At 67.5% G+C, this 17,322-nt stretch overlaps 2 protein-coding genes across 2 annotated transcripts; both read right to left on the bottom strand.

Moving 5' to 3' along the window:
- Positions 1 to 125: 125 nt before the first annotated feature.
- On the bottom strand, positions 126 to 3,010 carry STAR (steroidogenic acute regulatory protein). Its single transcript, XM_075724179.1, has 7 exons — positions 2,947 to 3,010; positions 2,216 to 2,329; positions 1,631 to 1,758; positions 1,391 to 1,549; positions 603 to 787; positions 317 to 410; positions 126 to 233 (listed from the first exon to the last, which is right to left on the bottom strand). Exons 1-7 carry the CDS (start codon positions 3,008 to 3,010, stop codon positions 126 to 128), a joined length of 852 nt encoding a protein of 283 aa, XP_075580294.1.
- Positions 3,011 to 7,060: 4,050 nt separating this feature from the next.
- On the bottom strand, positions 7,061 to 16,362 carry LOC142595527 (G protein-coupled receptor kinase 5-like). The gene is made up of 16 exons (XM_075723976.1): positions 16,311 to 16,362; positions 11,379 to 11,474; positions 11,093 to 11,230; positions 10,189 to 10,292; positions 9,855 to 9,955; positions 9,690 to 9,781; positions 9,535 to 9,614; positions 9,319 to 9,459; positions 9,049 to 9,239; positions 8,927 to 8,964; positions 8,242 to 8,331; positions 7,939 to 8,147; positions 7,720 to 7,857; positions 7,501 to 7,638; positions 7,273 to 7,404; positions 7,061 to 7,168 (listed from the first exon to the last, which is right to left on the bottom strand). Exons 1-16 carry the CDS (start codon positions 16,360 to 16,362, stop codon positions 7,061 to 7,063), a joined length of 1,848 nt encoding a protein of 615 aa, XP_075580091.1.
- Positions 16,363 to 17,322: the final 960 nt, after the last annotated feature.

The following is a 17,322-nucleotide window of genomic DNA, read 5'->3' as shown; positions in this document are numbered from 1 at the left end:
AGCAGTGTCTACTATGAAAGGCCTCGGCTAATTAGCACAGGCTGTAATTAAATGGTGTCTGACTTAGCCCATTACAAGAGTCCCTGCTTTACCCCTGAACAAAGCACTACAACACGAGGCTGCGGTCAGCGGGGCACAGCCAGCGTCCGGGCCAGGCGCTGCCGCAGGTGGTTGGCAAAGTCGACCTGCGTCTGGGACAGGACCTGGTTGATGATGGTCTTCGGCAGCCAGCCCTGCAGAGGGGCAGATACAGCGTGAGCGCGGCTTGCCTCCACCGCAAAGCCCGCTTCTTGGAAATGTCTGCGGCAAAGCTTACCTTCAGGTCGATGCTGAGAAGCCACGTTAGCTTGGTTTGCGAAGGACTGCCGGGCAGCGGGCGCAGGACCATACACGTGGGACCGTTCTCGGCTCTGTAAGGGGAGCGCGCACGTTAGAAAGCGACGTCTGACAACTTAGCCTCGAAATTACAGCTGGGCTGAAGCGCTTTGTGAATTGCAGTGCCTGCTACTCAGACGAGCCTAATTACGCTGAGCCTGTGCTAAAAGCTGCTGTGTGACTCTGACTCGTGAAACACCCTGTAAGGGAACGCAAAAGGCAATTACCTTATAAATCCTTCCTGTTCTGGCATAGCTCCGTATTTTGTGGACATGCCGGCCAGGACGCAGGTGGAGCCGCGTCTCTTGGAGCACCGGACGCTCACAAAGTCCCGTGGTCCGACAATGTTACCGGGGGTAGCGGCCGCCTTCTCGTGGGTGATCACTGTGTCCTTTCCAATCTTCTGGAGGATCTGGACAGTTTAGAATTAAATGTTAATTTGAGGCGTTTACTGCAAACATAGCTAAAAGCCAGCTTGGATTACTGTGTGTTCAAATACATGCTCTTACAAAAAAAACCTCAGTGCTTATCGTGAGAAAAATTGCAAATATGTGCTTCATCCCAGAATACAGAATGTTAGTTTTCAACACCTGAGAAGGGAAGGTGTTGCTCTTCTTCCAGACAAGCTGTGGGATAGCAAAATCCTCTTCCCTGCACATTGGGGTACTGTGCTATTTCTCCTCCAGCAACAGCACAAATGTAACAACAGAGCTGGCCCCTGCCTTGCACGGGCATTCCCTGCAGAGCAAGTACCGCGCAGCCCTCCAGCCGCAGACAAGCTCTTACAGCCCCGCTTCTGCTGCAGCAGCGATGCGATCGCTGCAGAACAAGCTCTGCGTCTGCAGGAGGAAGCGGACAAGATAAAGCCTGGCTTCTCATTTCCCAAAGAACGGGAGGAGAAGTCCCCGTGCTCCTGCTGCGATGGGCAAAGCCATTCTTTGGCCCTTCCGCCTCCAGACAAAGCAGCAGGCGTGCATGAAGCCTGGCCGAGACGGCGCTGCCGTGCGCTCCCTACCTTGACTTCTTTGACGTTGGGATTCCACTCTCCCATCTGCTCCATGTTGTCCACCAGCTCGCTGTACACTGCGTCCAGGGGCTGGTCCACCACCACCTCGAGCCGGAACACCTTGCCCACATCCGGGAGCACCTTGCTCAGCACTTTGTCTCCATTACCCTGGGAGAGGGAAAGGCAGAATAAATACCACAAATATTTACAGGAGGCCTGTGGCATTCTGCTGCAAAGCAGAGCACCTACCACCACTGTCTCGGTCTTCCAGCCGTCCTGGTCCCCGAGGATGCTGAGCGATTTCTGGAGGGCTTCCTCTCCTTGCTTGAGGTAAGACATTTCCATCTCGCTGAAGGGCTTCTCCTCCAGCCTCGAGCCTGCACGGGATCGGGCAAAAGCAGGAGTGAGCGTAAGAACATTGCACAGTTGACTAATGAGTCATAGAATTGTTTAGGCTGACAAAGACCTTTAAGAGCATCCAGTCCAACCATTACCCTCACACTGCCAAGTCCACCACTAAACCAATTAAGGGCAGAGTAGCAACCCCACGCCTCCTGGCTTGGTGGCTGGATCATTTATAATGAAAGTAAAAACTAGGAATCATTAAGATGATTGGATAATGCCAGCTAAGCTTTATCTACATCACATACACTTCTCCGTGCCCAGGAGCTGGGGAAGAAAACTCAATTCCCACCGCTTGCCAGCCTTCACCATTTGTTTAGCAAAAGCACAGGCGACCACGAGCAGGTTTTCCTCCAACCACTCTCCCAAGACCCGGCCCGTGACAGGCGCCAGCCGGCAGAATGGGCCAGACCCCCCATGGTGGTCACTTACTGAGCAAGGAGCTCCTTCGGCGAACCTGGTTAATCCACGTGCTGGGGCCCGTGCTGCGGCAGGCGAGCTTGCTCAGCTCCTGGCTGATGGCAACAGCGGCTTGTCTTCGCAGACCTGAGAGCAGAGAGCGCATCACTCACCAGCTGCAGAGGGTTTGCTGGGCTGTGCTCTTTTTTTTTTTTTTTTTTTTTCCAGTTTAAACATACAACATTGAATGAGTCTCTGCTTGTCCCCTTTTACCCACTATCTTCACTGAAGTCCCTGCAGGCACAGGGAGCTGCTGGCTGCCATTGCGCTGCTCTGGGACAGAAGCTGTCCTACGCAACCCGGGCTTTGCTCCAGGTCCGAGCCACACAGCCCGCGAGGAGCGGATGACAGTCGTAAAAATACCGAGGAGCAATCATGCGGGTGCCCAGGAAAGGCCGTAGGAAACGGAGTACAGGCAGACAAAACCCTTGCAGCCAGCAGGAGTGTTACCTAGAGCTACCCTCTGCATTTGGGAATGGCACACAGCCGTCCCCCTCGGACCCCAGAAATGGGGCTGGTGGCAAAATGGGTCGTGGAGACAGTAAAACACGAAAGCCAAAAAGCAACAGGGCGTGGGGTGGGGAGAGCATCCCCGGAGGCTCCATCCTCCTCCCGCCCTGCGAGCCCTGCTGGCGCTGCCCACGGCAGGCAGCCCGTGGAGAGGGGCTCCCCCAGCCCCGCGGCCCGGCCCCCCGGCCCCTCACCGGTCATGTTGCGCAGGTGTCGGTAGGAGATGGCGGCGCAGAGCTTGAACGTCGCGGGCAGCATCTCTCCGGTCGGGCAGGAGCCGTGGGCTGCGGGCGGGCGTATCTGCGGTGAGCACTCCTCTGCCTCGGCCCTCCGGGCGCTCGGCCTTAAATACGCCCGCTGAAGGATGCTGGCTTGTCAGCAGAGAGATAAGAGCCATCACTTACGGCAGGGCCCCGGGGGCCAAGGCCAGACCCGGCCCCTCACGCATCTGCCGGGGGCCACGGGTCACCGCTGGCGCATCCGGCAAGCAGATGCACGCACGGGGCGGGTGCTCGTACGCCGGGCTGGCACGATGCTGCCCGGCCAGCCCCGCTCCATGCGGGTCCAGCCACGGGGGCACGGGCAGCTCCCGAAACAAGATGAGGGCAGGAGACGGAGGCGCAGCCGCCCCGCTCGGCTCGTACGGTGCTTCGCGGGCAACCCCTGCGCCAGGGACAAACCCCGCTGCGCAGGGACCTGGGGTCTGCGGCATGGCTGACCCCGCACGGATCATCAGCCGCCGATACGATCAATTCTGACAGGTAACAATGGATAAAGGCGGAAAACAGCGGATAACAACAGATAAGAATGGATAATGATGGGCACCACCACCTCGCAGCAGAACCATCCTGGAATAAGCGGAGCCAGGCTCAGCCCAACCCCAGCTAACACTGGACACAAGAACCGAACCGGGGCAGCCTGTCCCCACCCCAGGGAACCGGACCCCCCTGCAGAGCCCTGGCTGCGGCGGCTCACGAAAGCCCCAGTGCACGAAGCCAAACCCCGCCGGCAGAGCGGGACCTGCCGGCATCGCTGGCACCCGTGAGCGTGCGTGGGACCGGTGGGTGCACGGCAGGGCAGCACCGGGGATGCTTCACGCACGTTGCACGGACGAGAGCGCTGGGGACGGCGCACAGCCCTCCCTTTCGCCCCGCAGAGCCCGGCGCTAACGCAGCCTGTCCTCCAGCCTGCGTAAAGCTGAACGCTAAGTACATCGAGGGCCGGGAGCGAGGGGCAGCCCCGTACCTCCCCAGAGGCCGGTTTATCTGCCACGGGGCTGGGAGCGGTGGGCGACGGCAGAGCAGCGATAACACTCAAGGATGAAATGACATTTCTGGGATGAGTTACGGCCCCAGAGACCAGCACTCCCAAGAACCCGTGAATCACCAGCTGCTTCCTTTGACGTCAGCCCCTGCACCCTCCTGCGGGGAACCTGACCTTCCTCCCTGCTGTCGCAACAACTTGGCCAAGGGGGAGGTCAGCCGCTCGCTGCGCCGGTGGCCGGGCCCCGGGGAGCCCCTCGCCTCCCCCAGCCCGCCCGCCGAGCCCCCGAGAGATGATTTGGGTCCTACCTGCCATCCGGGAACGGCCCCCTGCTCCGGCCCTGCCGCCCCCCGGGACGGCTCCTCTCCATCGCCGGGGCTGCTGTTCTCCATCACGTGCAAGAAAAGACACCTGGCATTCACATCGGTGACGCGCAATTAGGTGGAGGTGCCGGTGGGACCAGGAAGAAGCTGGAAGCTGCGCCATCCCCTTCCCAAATGTTTACTGGGAAATCCCCACCGCAGCTGCGCTCCCCGCTCGCCCACCGGCACTGCAGCCCAGCGCAGGCGTGATTCCCGGGGCTTCGTTCCCCTGGTCCCCCCATGCCTGCGCACAGAGGGAGGAAAAATCAGGAGTTTTTCAAATCCCTGAGCTGCTGCCGGGAGCTCCGCAGCCAAACACACGCCAAGCCCCGACAGGTCTGCGGTGCCCGGGGAGAGCGGGCGAGACCCTCCAGCAAGGCGGGCAGCCCCCGGCCCCCCACAGCCCCCCCGCCTTGCCCTGCCCGGGCAGCGAGGCCGCCGGAGCACTCCGGCCGGGGGATGCAGCACCGAGGACCGGGGTGGCAGGGAGACCCCCCGGCCGCGAACCAGCCGGGCCCGCTGCTCTCCCAGACGGAGCAGCCGCTCCCAGGCACGAGGCCTTGGCACAAGGACGTGCTGTTGTTTGTGAGAAGAGCCAAAACAGAGCCCGGGCAGAGCCACCCCTCCGGCTCCGGGCTGGGGGGGCTGGAGGGGCACGAGCCCCTCTGTGCCCCTTGGGAGGGGACGCGCAGGGACGGTCCCGCTGCGCCATGGCGCACACGGGCAAACGCTCCGTCCCCAGAGCAGCACGCGGAGACCCGCAGCTTGCTGGAAAGCTGTGCCAAAAAGGCACCCGGGACCCTCCGGAAGGTCTGGTTAACCGGGACCACCACCCCCCGACCCTCGCCGGCTCCCAGCACCACCTCGGCATCTCCTCTGGACGTCTCTTGGGGGTCCCACGCCGCCGCCGTGCCGCACGCTGCGTCCGCTGAGCCTGCGAGGAGAAGGGCCGGCAGCCCTCCCACGGCACCCGGGATAGCACCGGGGACGGCGCCGGGCAGCAGCAGCGGTGCCGCAGGCATCGGAGTTGGGATTCGGGTCCCGGCACCTACCTCGAGCACCGGCGAGCTGCCTTCCGTCGGGGCAGGAGGGAGCACGGCTGGCCTGGCCGGCTGAGCCCACGCGTGCTCCGGCACCGCTCGCCTGCTCGGGGCAGGATGAAGCCCCGGCCACAGCCCGGACCCGCCCGGACCCACCCGGACCCCCGGCTGGCGATGCCGAGCTGGGCCCTGCCGAGCTGAGGGTGCTGGGGGTGCTGGGGGCAAGGGGGGAGCGCGGCCGCATCCTGCACACGCCAGCGAGGGGATGCCCGGGAAGACGGCACGGCCCCACTCTGCGACGGGCACCCAGCACCCTCCCACCCACGCCGCATGGCGGGAGGAGGGAGAAAGTACTGGGGGAGGCAAAACAGCCACGAAAGCCCCCGCAGCACCCGCTGAGCCCCCATCCCCCGTGAAACGTCCTCCACACCCCACACCCCCCGCCGCGTCCCCAGGCAAAGTCACCACACGGCTCCGTTTGCAGCTTTTAGCTTAAAAATGTACATCCAGGCGCTCAACGTACAAATATTTACAACTGTTTACAAATGTACAAAACCGGATCGAATGTAAACCAAAGGTGCCGGAGGCAGAGATGCACCGGGCCCAAAGGCACAGGGGCCCGGGAAGCACGGCCCCCCCAGCCCGCATGCGCTGCCTGCCCCTTGCACGCCCACGTGCTGCCCCTCGCACACCGTGTGCTGCCCCTCGCACGCCCACGTGCTGCCCCTCGCACGCCCACGTGTGCTGTCCCTCGCACGCCCACGTGCTGCCTGCCCCTTGCACGCCCACGTGCTGCCCCTCGCACGCCCACGTGTGCTGCCTGCCCCTTGCACACCCACGTGCTGCCCCTCGCACACCCACGTGCTGCCCCTCGCACGCCCAGCCCCGCGAGCGCTGCGCCCTCCTGCACCCCACCAGCCCCGGGGCAAGGCTGGGGCACCCCGAGGCTGCCCTGAGCTGTCCCATAGGGACAGAGGGAGCCCCCCCTGCCCCATGCCCACCCCCAGCCCAGCCATGCTGGAGAAAATTCCCTTTTCTGAGTCCAATTCACGTTGTGGTGGCCAGAGCAAGAGGGAGGCGGCTGTCCCCTGGGGAGGGGACTCTGTCGGGGTGACCCCATCCCTCCCTCTGCGGGGACCCCGCGGCACGGCCGGGGGGAGCCTGGGGCACCCCCCACTCCAAGGCTGCCTTTGTTTCTATTTGGAGAGCGCAGATAAACCCGCAGCCCCCCCGCGCCCGCAGAGGTCACGCACCGAGCCGGCGATAAGATAACGGGCTCAAACGCAGCAAAAATAGGTCCCTGCCCCGGCCCCTTCCCCTGGCAGCGGCCGGGGGGGCGGAGGGGGGGTGGTCCTGCAGCAGGAGCCCCCGAGAACAGGCTGGATGCGCCGTGGGGCTGGGGGAAAGGGGGCCGGGGAGCTGCCAGGGTTGGGGTCAGGCAGACGCTGCTCCTGCCCCGGTGCCCCTCCGTCACCCCCTGCCCGCGCCGGCAGCCCGCATCCACCTGCCCAGCGCCCTGCCTCGCCTCCGCCAGCAGCCCCGGAGACCCCGGCCCCCCCGCCGGTCCAAGATAACCCTGAGAGGGCGCAGGGTGGGCTGGGGGCTGCCCGGCCCCCGCGGCTCCCCCGGGACAGCGAGAGGGGTCAGGACGGGGCCGGGGCTCGGCAGGCAGAGTTGGCCGCGGGAGGGTGCGAGTTCACGGCAGCCGGGTGCTGGGGGTGGACGGTGGTGCCGATGGTGTACTCGGCCGGCTGTGAGGGACAGACAGACAGATGGCAGGTGGTGAGCTGGGGGGGTCTCAGGGAGACCCCAGGGCACACTCCCCCCCTGCCAAAAATACCCCCCGGTCTCTTACGTGGCGTCGGAATAGCCTCTGCAGAAGGCTCCGCTTGGGGGGCTCGGGCAGCTGCCTCCAGTCCAGGTCAGGGGAGCGGGTCCCGCTGGGTCCAAACACGTTGAGGTCCTTGAAGCACTCGGTCTCGATCATCTGGGGGGGGTCAGGTCACCGGGGGGCCAGGCACGGGCAGCCCCGGCGGCACTGCAGCAGGGCAGGACCCCCCCCGGTGCCCCACGCCCCCGGTACCTCGTTCTGCCAGGGGATGGAGACGCTGCCGGTGGCGAATTTGGCGTAGAAATCGTTGTCGGTTTGGTCCAGGTTGACGCCCTTCACCGTCGAGAACTGCTCGATGTCCAACACGTCCTTGCAATAAACCGCCCGGGGCTGCGGGAGCCGGAGAGCCGTCAGCGGGGGGAGCGGGGCTCACCCCCCGCCGCGGGTGCCCACCCCTGCCCTGCCCCTTACGTCCGGCACGAAGGAAGGCGTCATGATGCCGGCCTCCAGGCGCTTGAAGTTGATGGCCCTGAAGAAGGGATGGCGCTTCACCTCGGCCGCCCCGTCAGCCCCGCAGCCCAGCCGCTGCTTGGGGTCCTTGGCCAGGAGCTGGGGAGGGGCACGGGCAGTCACGGCGGGGGCACGGAGCCGGCCCCGGCTCCCGCGGGGACCAGCCGCTCCCCAGCTCACCATCTTGCAGACGGCCCGAGCGTCCTCGCTGAACTTGTCCGAGTACAGCTCCTGGTCCTCCCGCACCCGCTTCTCCACCTCCTCCCGCTTCACCCGCTCCTTGCGGGCGCGGAAGGGCGACTGCCCCTCGATCATCTCGTACACCAGGCAGCCCAGGCCCCACCAGTCGGGGCTGAAGGCGTAGCGCTCGTTGTTGATCACCTCCGGGGCTGCGAGGCACGGCCCCAAAGCCGTCAGCGGCCGGGCGCACCACGGCACGGGGACCCCCGGGCCAGCCCGGCCGGCACAGCCCCCCACGCTCACCCATGTAGCCGACGGTGCCCACGCGGCCGCGGATGGTCTCGCCCTCGGGGATCTTGATAGCCAGCCCCAGGTCGGAGATCCTGATGTGGCCTGGGGCAGGGAGGGGGTTGAGGGCAGCACCCCAGGGAAGGGCCATTCATTCACATTCACATTCATAGAATCAGAGAATCATAGAATCGTTTAGGTTGGAAAAGCCCTTTAAGATCATCCAGTCCAACCAGTAACCTACACTACCAAGCCCACACTAAACCAATCAAGGGTAGACTAGACTAAACCATGTCCCCAAGTGCCACCTCTGCCTGTTTTTTGAACCCCTCCAGGGATGGGGACTCCACCACCTCTCTGGGCAGCCTGTTCCAATGCTTGACCACCCTTTCCATGAAGACATTTTTCCTAATTTCCAACCTAAACCTCCCCTGGCGCAGCTTGAGCCCATTTCCTCTCGTCCTATCGCTAACTACTTGGGAGAAGAGCCCAACACCCCCCTCCCTGCCCCCTCCTGCCAGGCAGCTGTAGAGAGCGATCAGGTCTCCCCTCAGCCTCCTCTTCTCTAAGCTAAACAATCCCAGTTCAATCCTGCACGTCCTCCCCAAAACACAGCCGGAGACTCCCCAGGAGGCACACGAGGACCCATCCCCAAAGCCAAGAGCATGGGCAGAGCCAGACCCAGTAGCTCCCTCCTCACCATCATCATCCAGCAGGATGTTCTCCGGCTTCAGGTCCCTGCAGGGACAGACGGACAGACGGCTCAGCACGGCGCGGTCCCATCCAGCCGCCCCGCCGGCCCCGCGCCCACGCCCCGCTCACCGGTAGACGATGCCCTCCTGGTGCAGGTGCTGAAGCCCGCAGCAGATCTCCGCCGCGTAGAAGACCACGCGCTCGTCCTCGAAGCCGGGGTTGCCCATGTTGTAGATGTGGAACTTGAGGTCGCCGCCGTTCATGATGGTCAGCACCAGGCAGAGCGCGTCCTTCGTCTCGTAGGCGTACGCCAAGCTCACCTGCGCGCCCGCCCCGGCCGTCAGCGCCGGTCCCGGCCCCCCGCCGCTCCCCGGCCCCCCAGGAGAGCGCGACACGCACCACGAACCGGCTGTTGACCTTCTCCAGGATCTGCTTCTCGTTCAGGGCCATCGCCTCCCCTTTCCGCTTCTTGATCCGCTTCTTCTCCAGCTTCTTGCAGGCGTACATCTTCCCCGTGGCCCGCACCTGGCAGGCGCACACCTTGGGGAGGGGCGGCGGCGGGGTGAGCCCCCGCCAGCCCACCATCGCCCCCCCCTCCTCCCGCCATGGCCGTACCTCTCCGAAACCGCCCTTGCCCAGGATCCGGTACTGCCGAAACGTGTCCTTGGTGACCGACTGCCTGAAACGCACAGCCCCGGGCACGTCAGCCCCGCTGCCCCCCCAGACCCCTCCCCAGGACCCCTCGGCCCCCCCCAGGCCCCCCACTAACCTCTCCAGGTACTTCCACTGCAGGAACCGGTCAAAATACATGCTGTCCCGGTAGTCGGCGAAGGGGTCCCCGCTCAGGTACTCGTGCAGGGGGCTGTGGGGGGAGCGGGGATGGTTGGTGTCGCCCGCAGCCCCCCCGGCCGCCCGCCGCTGGGCAGGGCACTCACCGCAGGCAGCGGCTGAAGAGGTCCTTGCAGGGGCTCTTCTGTAGGTCCTGCAGGCAGCGGCTGGCGTGGGGCTGGCCCACCTCGGGCAGGAAATCCGGGGACTGCAGAGTGGAGCAGACGGATGCACCCCCATGCCCCGGCTGCATCGCTCCCGCATCCCACCTGTGATCCCGGCTGGGTGACAGGTGCCACTGGGATGCCCGGAGAGCAGGGACGTGGCTCTGTGGCCAGCAAGGGACCCCCCGTGCCCCCCCGCCGCTGCCCCTGCTCCCATCCCATCCTCACCCCGTGCTGCTCCAGCTGCCTGGGGCGGGAAAAGCCCCCCGGCACTCACCTCCTGCTTGAGGAACCTGCGGATGATCTCCTCCCCCATCTCCTTCCGCTTCTCATCCGGGGAGAGCTCGTAATCCGCCTGGGATGCCCGGGGAGAGGAGGATGCTGCAGACAGCGGCACTGGGCACGGCCCCCCCCGCCGAGCCCCCGGCCTCCCCAAATGAGGGGGGTCTGCCCCGGCTGCGGAGCCGCCTGCACCCACGCCACGGGCAGCTGCCTGCGCTGGGGGCTCCCGGTGGTGCCGGCAGCTGCAGGGGGGCTCCCACAGCAGGGAGGGGAGGCGGGCAGGGGAGCGGGCTGCCAGACCCAGGCCCGCTGCAGCCCGGGCAGCTCTGGGTACTCAAAAGGGGGGCAAGAAAAAAAAAATTGTCCTGCAAGAGCTCTAAGAGCCGGTACAAGCAGGGGCCATTTTACAGGCACAGCCCGCACGGCTGCTGGGTCTCTGCACGCCCGAGAGGCTCCGGCTGCTCCCCCCGAGGCCCCCGGCTCCCTGGGCAGCCCTGGAAAGCCGCCGCCGCTCCGCAGGGCACGCACCCGCTGCTGCCACAACCCGTGCAGTAATGGGAAAGACGGATCATTTTATCAGGCTTGTGTTTCCCGTTTGCCAGCATCTGAAATCTCCGGGCACGGAGGTAAACCTCACAGCAGGCGCGGATGGATTCTCCAGCAGCGTTTTGAGCTTGCTGGGGTGGCCAGCCCCCTTCCCCCGGCACGACCCAGAGAGAAACCTGCAGCGCACTGGGATGGGGTGGTCTCTGCCCCCCCTGCAGCGTCCCGGGTACCGCTCCGCAGCCGCTGCCCCGGGGCTCACGCTGCAAACCTGCCACGGGACTCGGCAAAACCCCGACCAGCCCCATCCCGGGAAAATGCCTCTGCGTGTCACCATCCCCGAGCAGAGCCAGCGCGGTGGCATCCCGCGGGGTCCCTCACCACGGCGTCCAGGAAGCGGATGCAGCGCAGGAGCTCCGGCCGCGTCTCGCAGAACTGCCGGAAGAGCAGCCGGCCGATGGGCTGCTTCTGGCACAGGCTGCCGTAGTCCGGCTCTGCAAGGGAAGGCGGGATGTGCCGCGAGCCGTGCCGAGCACATGCCGCAGCCCCGCGCCCGTCGTGTCCCCACCACAGCTGCGACCCGGTGCCGTGCCGGCAGCCGTGAGCCGGTTCTGCCGGTTCCCGGCGCCCTCCCCGCCTCACCCAGGCCCTTCCGCAGCTCATCGCACTGGCTGATGTGCGGGAACCGGAGGATCTCCCTCCACTTCTTGCTCCTGCCCTTCCGCTTGCCGCCACCTCCTGCAGCCGAGGGGAGAGGAAGAAGAGGTCACGCTGGAGGACGGGCATCGCTGCCCCGGCCCGGCCAGCGACGGGGCCGACGCGGTGGCAGAGCCCCTGCCCGGTCCCGCAGAGCCTCCCAGTTTGGGGCTTCCCCCCCCATCCCACCACTGCTGGTCCCCAAAACCCACGGCTCACACACGTACCCGCGCACCGCCAGCACCGGGGCTTCGGGCAGCTCTAAAGCCGCGTGGGAAAACAAACCCCCAGCCCTGGAGAGGCTCTGACCCCCGAGGGGACCCTCGCCCCGAACAGCCGAGGGGATCCCCACCCAGTCACAGCTCCCAGCCCCGCTCCAGGGCAGGAATGGGATCGCCCTTGGCATCACCCGGTGCCGGGGGAGGCTGAGCCCGGCGGGTGCAGGCTTCCTGCCCGAAAACAGCTGCAGCCCCGCATGGCTCCCTCCCGCACGCATCTGGCTTCCTCACCTCCCTACCGAGCTGCTCGCCCTGCACGTGGGGCTGCAGCAGCCCGGCCCCTGCCCCCTCGGGACGGGGGGTCCCCAGGGACGAGGAGGGGGGCAGAGGGATGGCCCCACAGCAGCAGCCGCTCCTCGCGGGCGGATGCTTGGCGCGTGAAGTCATCCCTGCAGGGACCTGACATCAGCGCGGCTCCGCGCTGGTGGCCGGCCAGCACCGCCCGCCGCCGGCCCCAGTGACGCCGAGGCGAGCCCACGGGACGCCGCGGTGCTGGGCTCCGGCGGGGCCGGCGTTTCGGCCGGGCAGAGCTTCCTGCCGTCATCGGCTCGCTTCCTCCGGCAGGAATAGCCCCGCGCCAGCCGGCGGAGCAGCCTCGGCGGCGAGAGGGCGCGGGTCCCCGGGCACCCCGCTCACCCTGACACCGGCGGCACGGGGTGCTGAGCACCCGGTGCCCGAGGAAGAGGAGCAGCCGCCGCCCTCGCCCCGCGGTGCCCGGGCTGGAGCCCCCCGGGCAGCTGGCAAAGGAGTGATGCCCAGGCAAGGACCCTCCGCCCGCCCCAGGAGCCACCCGACACGGGTGGCCCAGGCAGCCCCGACCTCGCAGGGATGCTCAGAGGCCGTGGCTTCGTGGCCGGGCTCAGCTGCCCGTGCAATTCCCTCCCTGCCACTTCCACAGACTCTGCAGGTATCAGCCCCCGGCACCCTGCACCGCCCGACGCTTCACGGCGCTCCTTCCGAATTTCAGCTTGTTTGCTGTGACGGTAAAAGTAAATTAACGCCCGTCGCCCACGCCCCAGCGCGTCTCCCCCGGCTGAGCCCCAGGGACGTGCTCTTGGCCGGGCTCTGCCGGTGCTCGCTGTGGGCTGGGACGCTGCTGCTGGGGAAAGGCTGGGGGCCGGGTGGGAGGGAGGGGAGCTGAGCGCGCGGGGAAGTTCAGGTCAGAAGCGTTTCGCCTCCACGCATGCTCCTGCTGCGGCATCCTCCTTCCCGGCCCGGTCCCCGCCGCCGCGTGCCAGGCACGGCACAGCCAGGGCGGGCGGGGATGGGCCCCGCGTCCCCAGCGCACGTCCTGGCCCCAGCGCATCCCTGGGTCAAACTACACCAAAACCGGCCCGCGGCAGAGCCCACCCAGCTGCCACCGAGGCCCAGGGCAAAGGGGGAGCGGGGCTCGGAGCGGGGACCTGCTCCTCCTCCCGTGGAGTGCTCGGGCAAAGCAAAACCCGTCCCGTTCCCTGCCCGGCACCCCGGCCACCGCCGCCTCTCTCACCCCAGCCGGTCGCCGCAGCGAGGAATGCAGGGATGGGGTTCCCACCAGGACGCAGAGCTACAGGCTGTGCGAGACCCAGACTCAAGTAAAAGGGGAAAAAAAAAAATATATATACAATCCTCGTGCCCAGCCGGCGCAAACCCCCGGGCAGGCAGGAGCCCCGCCGAGTGCTCCATCTGCTCCTGCTGCACACGGCCGCTCCCAGGGGATTCAGCTCCCCCTTCTCATCCCAGAGCATCAGGCTGCACCCCGCGGACCGGAGCTGTGAAGCGGGGTCCCCCCCCCCCCCGCCACGGCAGCCCAGGCAGCTTTCCACGGCAGCTGGAAAAGGAGACGTCGCCGCCACCTCCACTGCAGGCAGCACACGTGTCCCTGCGGGCGCTGAGCCCCGCCGCGGGGCAGGACCACCCCAGCCCACGGCCCCCGCCGCCGCCCGCAGCCCCCTGCGGAAGCGACCCTGCCCTCGCCTCGGCTTCCCAGGGTGGAGCCGGATCCCGGCAGCCGGCGGAGCCGCACGAAGGGCTGGCAGCCCTTCCTGGCCCGGCGTGGGGCTGCAGGCAGGGCAGGGGGCCCGGGCACAGCCACCCGCCGCCAGCACGGACCCCTTGGTGCTGGGCAGCCGAGCGCTGACGGGGACACTCCGGGGGCATCCAGCCCCTCTCCCGCAGCATCCCTGCGGGGTCGCGGCAGCGGGGAAGGAGGACGTGCCGGGAGCAGGCAGCAGCCGTGCTGGGGCATCCCACCGCTGCCTGCTCCCTGCCTGGACCGACGAGAGCCAGTCGCCTGCCAGGCAGCGACACGCAGCAGGGAAGACAAAATGAGAAATCGGCGCTCGCCTTGGCCCTGCTCCCCCCACGTGAACCGTGCCGGGGAAGCCCGTGAGGACGCTGCCGCCGGCGGCGACCAGAAAAGCTGCCAAAAGCGAAATAAAACCGTTCCTGGGTGGGAAGGAGCCCACGTGCCAAACGGCACGGCGCACGCGGGGAGCTGCGGTACACCAACACAGCTGCCGGTAGCGAAAGCCCCGCGGCAGGTGGGAGCGTGTCCCCCCGGGCCCCCCACCAGCAGCCGGCATGCGGTGGGACGGCACCGATGCCCAGCGAGCTGCGGACCCAGCTGCGCCCGCCCCGGCAAGCCATAAAGCCTTACTCACCGCCTCTTATCTCCTCCGTGCCCGCACGCTCCTGGGTTTTTATCCCGGGCACTTCCGCAGGCGGACAAGCCCTTCTGGCTCCCGGAGCTTTAGGAGCCCTCGGGGACATCGGCGCTCCCTCGAAAGCTCCGTCAGGAGCCGGGCACGGAGCCCAGGGAGCCCGGCCGGCCAGAGACCCCTGCGACCCCCGTGGGGCTGGGCGGGGGGAGCAGCCCCCCCAGGCCACCTTTTTGGGGGGCAAAGCCCCCAGCTGGGCGGCAGGAAGGGCCGTGAGGCCAAAGCGAGGGGCCCAGCAGCGGAGCAAGGCCCTTCCGAGGGGCGCAGCAGGCGGCAGCAGCTCGGGGAGCCCCCGAACCCGCGCCCCAGCCCGGCGCCGGCACCCACCCACGCCGCGTCCGAACGCCGGGTCCGACGCTGCCCGTGGTACGGGACCGCTGCTGCCAGCGCCCCCAAAAGCACTGGGGGTGCGGGGCCGCCTGGCCAGGCCGAGGCCCCCCAGCACACCCCAAGGACGGAGGAATTTGGCCAAACGCAATCGCAGGCGGCGATGGCTGCTCCAGGGTGCCGGGGCTGGACCTCGCCGAGCACCCCGCGCCCTCCGGCACGAGGCCGGCCCGCAACCCCCACACGTGGGGACCCCCAGCCCCGGCCGGCGGGGTCTCAGCTTTCCGCTGAGGCAGCTCCGGTCCTCCCCATGCCACTGGGGAGGGAAGTGGCCACCCGGCCGGGACCCAGCCCTCGTCCCGCTCTGCTTCTCGGTTTCCGGCACCTCTCGCAGCCGTCGCACGCCAACATTAACCCATTTGGCGCCCACGGCAGCAGAGCCCCCCTCGCCCTCGCTCCCGAGGCCGAAAACCCCTTCTCCAGCTCTGGCTCGGACGAGGCTCTGACTCACGCGGGCGGCCGTCGTGCATCCCGTGGGACAGGAGCAGGGTCCAGCCCCGAGCAGGGAGCGTCGGTGCGAACGCCTGGCCGGCCGCTCCAAGCTCCCGACGCCAAACCTCTCCCTCCCCGGCGAGGGCACCGGCACCTCTGTGGCCCCGGCACATGAGCGGTCCCTGCGGCGTCTCCAGTGCTGCTGGAAGCGACCGCGATGGGGGTGAGGAAACCTTTAGAAGACAGGGATTTACAAAAATAAAAAACGGGATCACGTCCGAGCCGCCCCGTTCGCTGCCTCGCCCGCGGGGCTGCACCAGCATCGGTGGCCCTCGGGGCCGTTTGCTTTTCGGTCGCAAAGGTTTAGCAGCGAGGGCGCCGGTTTTCCAAAGGAAACCAAAAGCAAACAAAGGCGCCCGCGCTCCCCCCGGGAGCCCGTGCCAAGCCCTGCTTCTGGAGGGGTGCGGACGCCCGCAGCCTTTCGCCCCCCAGGCCTCGCCCCGGCCGCCGGCGAGGCTCAAACCGGGGCGGCACCACCGGCACCACCCTGGCTCCGCCAGCGCACCGGCAAGGCCGTGTTTTTCCTGGCAGCGCCCATTTCGCTCAGGCCTGCACCGAGCCCTCCTGGCACCAGCGAAGTTTTGCTCCCACGAGCCCCGTCCACGCCAGACACGTCCCGCTGGCACGGACAGACGGACGGCCGGCCGGAGCGGCTGTCGGCCGACCCCACGCCCCGCGCCCGGGGCGCCTCGGCACACGCGCCGCTTGGGGAAACGGCGCCCGAATCACTTTTTCAGTTCTCTGCCCCGCGTCCCTGGGTGTGCAGGGTGGGTGGCTCAGACGGACAGACGGACGCGTGCCGCAGCACCCGGTAGAGCGGCGGGGCAGCCGTCCCCTGCGGGGGCTCGGCGGTGCCAACCGGGAGGAGCCCACCCGGCCACCCAGCACCCCGGACGGAGGGGTCCTGGGGTGCCCACGGCGCGGGGGGCGGGGGGGGGTGGCCGGGGCCGCGGGTGCCGGCCGGGAGCGGGGTGCGGGGGGGTGCGGGGCGCGGAGCCGGGATGCGGGCGGGGCGGCGGTACCTTCGCGGGCCTTCAGCAGGACGGTGTTGGCCACGATGTTCTCCAGCTCCATGGCGCGGGGGGGGCGGCGGAGCGGCCCCGCCGCCCGCACACCATGCCCGGCGCGGTGCTGCCCCGGCCCGGCGGCGCGGGGCGGTCCGGGCGCCTCCCGCCGCAACCGGCCGCCTCCGGGGCTGCGTCACCGCCGTGACGTCACGGGCCGCCCCCTGGCGTCACGGGCTTATGTAAGGGGCAGCGCCGCGCCCCGCCGCACGGGAGCGCCCGCCCCGCTCTGGGGTCCCCCCCCCCCCCCGGGTTGGGGGTCGGGCGGTGCCAGCTCCTTGCACCCCAATGGGGGGGGGGGCACCCACCCCTGGAGCCCCGGCAGCGGAGCAGCCTTCCTCCTCCTCCTCCTCCTGCGCAGCCCCCCAGAGCGACAGGGAGGGGAGCCCCGGCCCCCTCGCACCACGGGGCTGGGACCCCCCGGGGCCGCCCCCGAGCCCCCCGCACCCCAAACGCCCCGCTGCCCCCCCCCCCCCCCCAGCACCGGGGGCAACGGCAGAACGAAACCGAACAAGCCGCTTCCTCCCGGCGGCGATTTCCCAGCTGCAGGAGCCTCCACCGTCTCCATAAAGCTTTTTTTTTTTTGCTTTTTTTTTTTTTTTTTTTTGTTAAAGCAAGAAATTGCATTTCCTTGTTTACGCCTCGTCCACCACCAAACTCACAATATCCCGCTCGAGCCTACGCGAGCGAACACGACCGCCAAGACGCGTTTTCTCCCCAAAAGCGAGACGCCCGCAGCGCAGGGAAAGGCGTTTGGGGGCTGCCCCGGCGGCGAGGGGGGCCAGCCCTCCCTGCGCCCGCTGTTCGCTGCTGGAAAGGGCTGCAGCCAGACCCGCTCGCACCCGGTGCACGCGCCGGCGAGCGGAGCAGGGCTCGTCCTGCAAAATGAGCCACTTGGAGGAGAAAACCCGCTCGTGGGGACCCCCTCTGCCCCCCCCGCCACCAGCACAGGCGCTTCCCGAGAGCGTTT

Source organism: Pelecanus crispus, chromosome 21 (assembly GCF_030463565.1).
Source record: "Pelecanus crispus isolate bPelCri1 chromosome 21, bPelCri1.pri, whole genome shotgun sequence".
Classification (NCBI taxonomy): Eukaryota; Metazoa; Chordata; class Aves; order Pelecaniformes; family Pelecanidae; genus Pelecanus; species Pelecanus crispus.
This window is presented reverse-complemented; position numbering and strand designations above follow the sequence as displayed.

Excerpts from the sequence above, each read along its gene's own strand:
- LOC142595527 (XM_075723976.1), bottom strand. The coding sequence starts at position 16,362 with ATGGAGCTGGAGAACATCGTGGCCAACACCGTCCTGCTGAAGGCCCGC. Across the intron at positions 9,615-9,689 it reads GCAGTGGAAGTACCTGGAGA|GGGCTGTGCGTTTCAGGCAG; the intron begins GGTTAGTGGGGG and ends CTGACGTGCCCG. Across the intron at positions 8,965-9,048 it reads CAGGAGGGCATCGTCTACCG|GGACCTGAAGCCGGAGAACA; the intron begins GTGAGCGGGGCG and ends CTGTCCCTGCAG.
- STAR (XM_075724179.1), bottom strand. The coding sequence starts at position 3,010 with ATGCTGCCCGCGACGTTCAAGCTCTGCGCCGCCATCTCCTACCGACAC. Across the intron at positions 2,330-2,946 it reads ACACCTGCGCAACATGACCG|GTCTGCGAAGACAAGCCGCT; the intron begins GTGAGGGGCCGG and ends CTCTGCTCTCAG. Across the intron at positions 234-316 it reads TTCTCAGCATCGACCTGAAG|GGCTGGCTGCCGAAGACCAT; the intron begins GTAAGCTTTGCC and ends GCCCCTCTGCAG.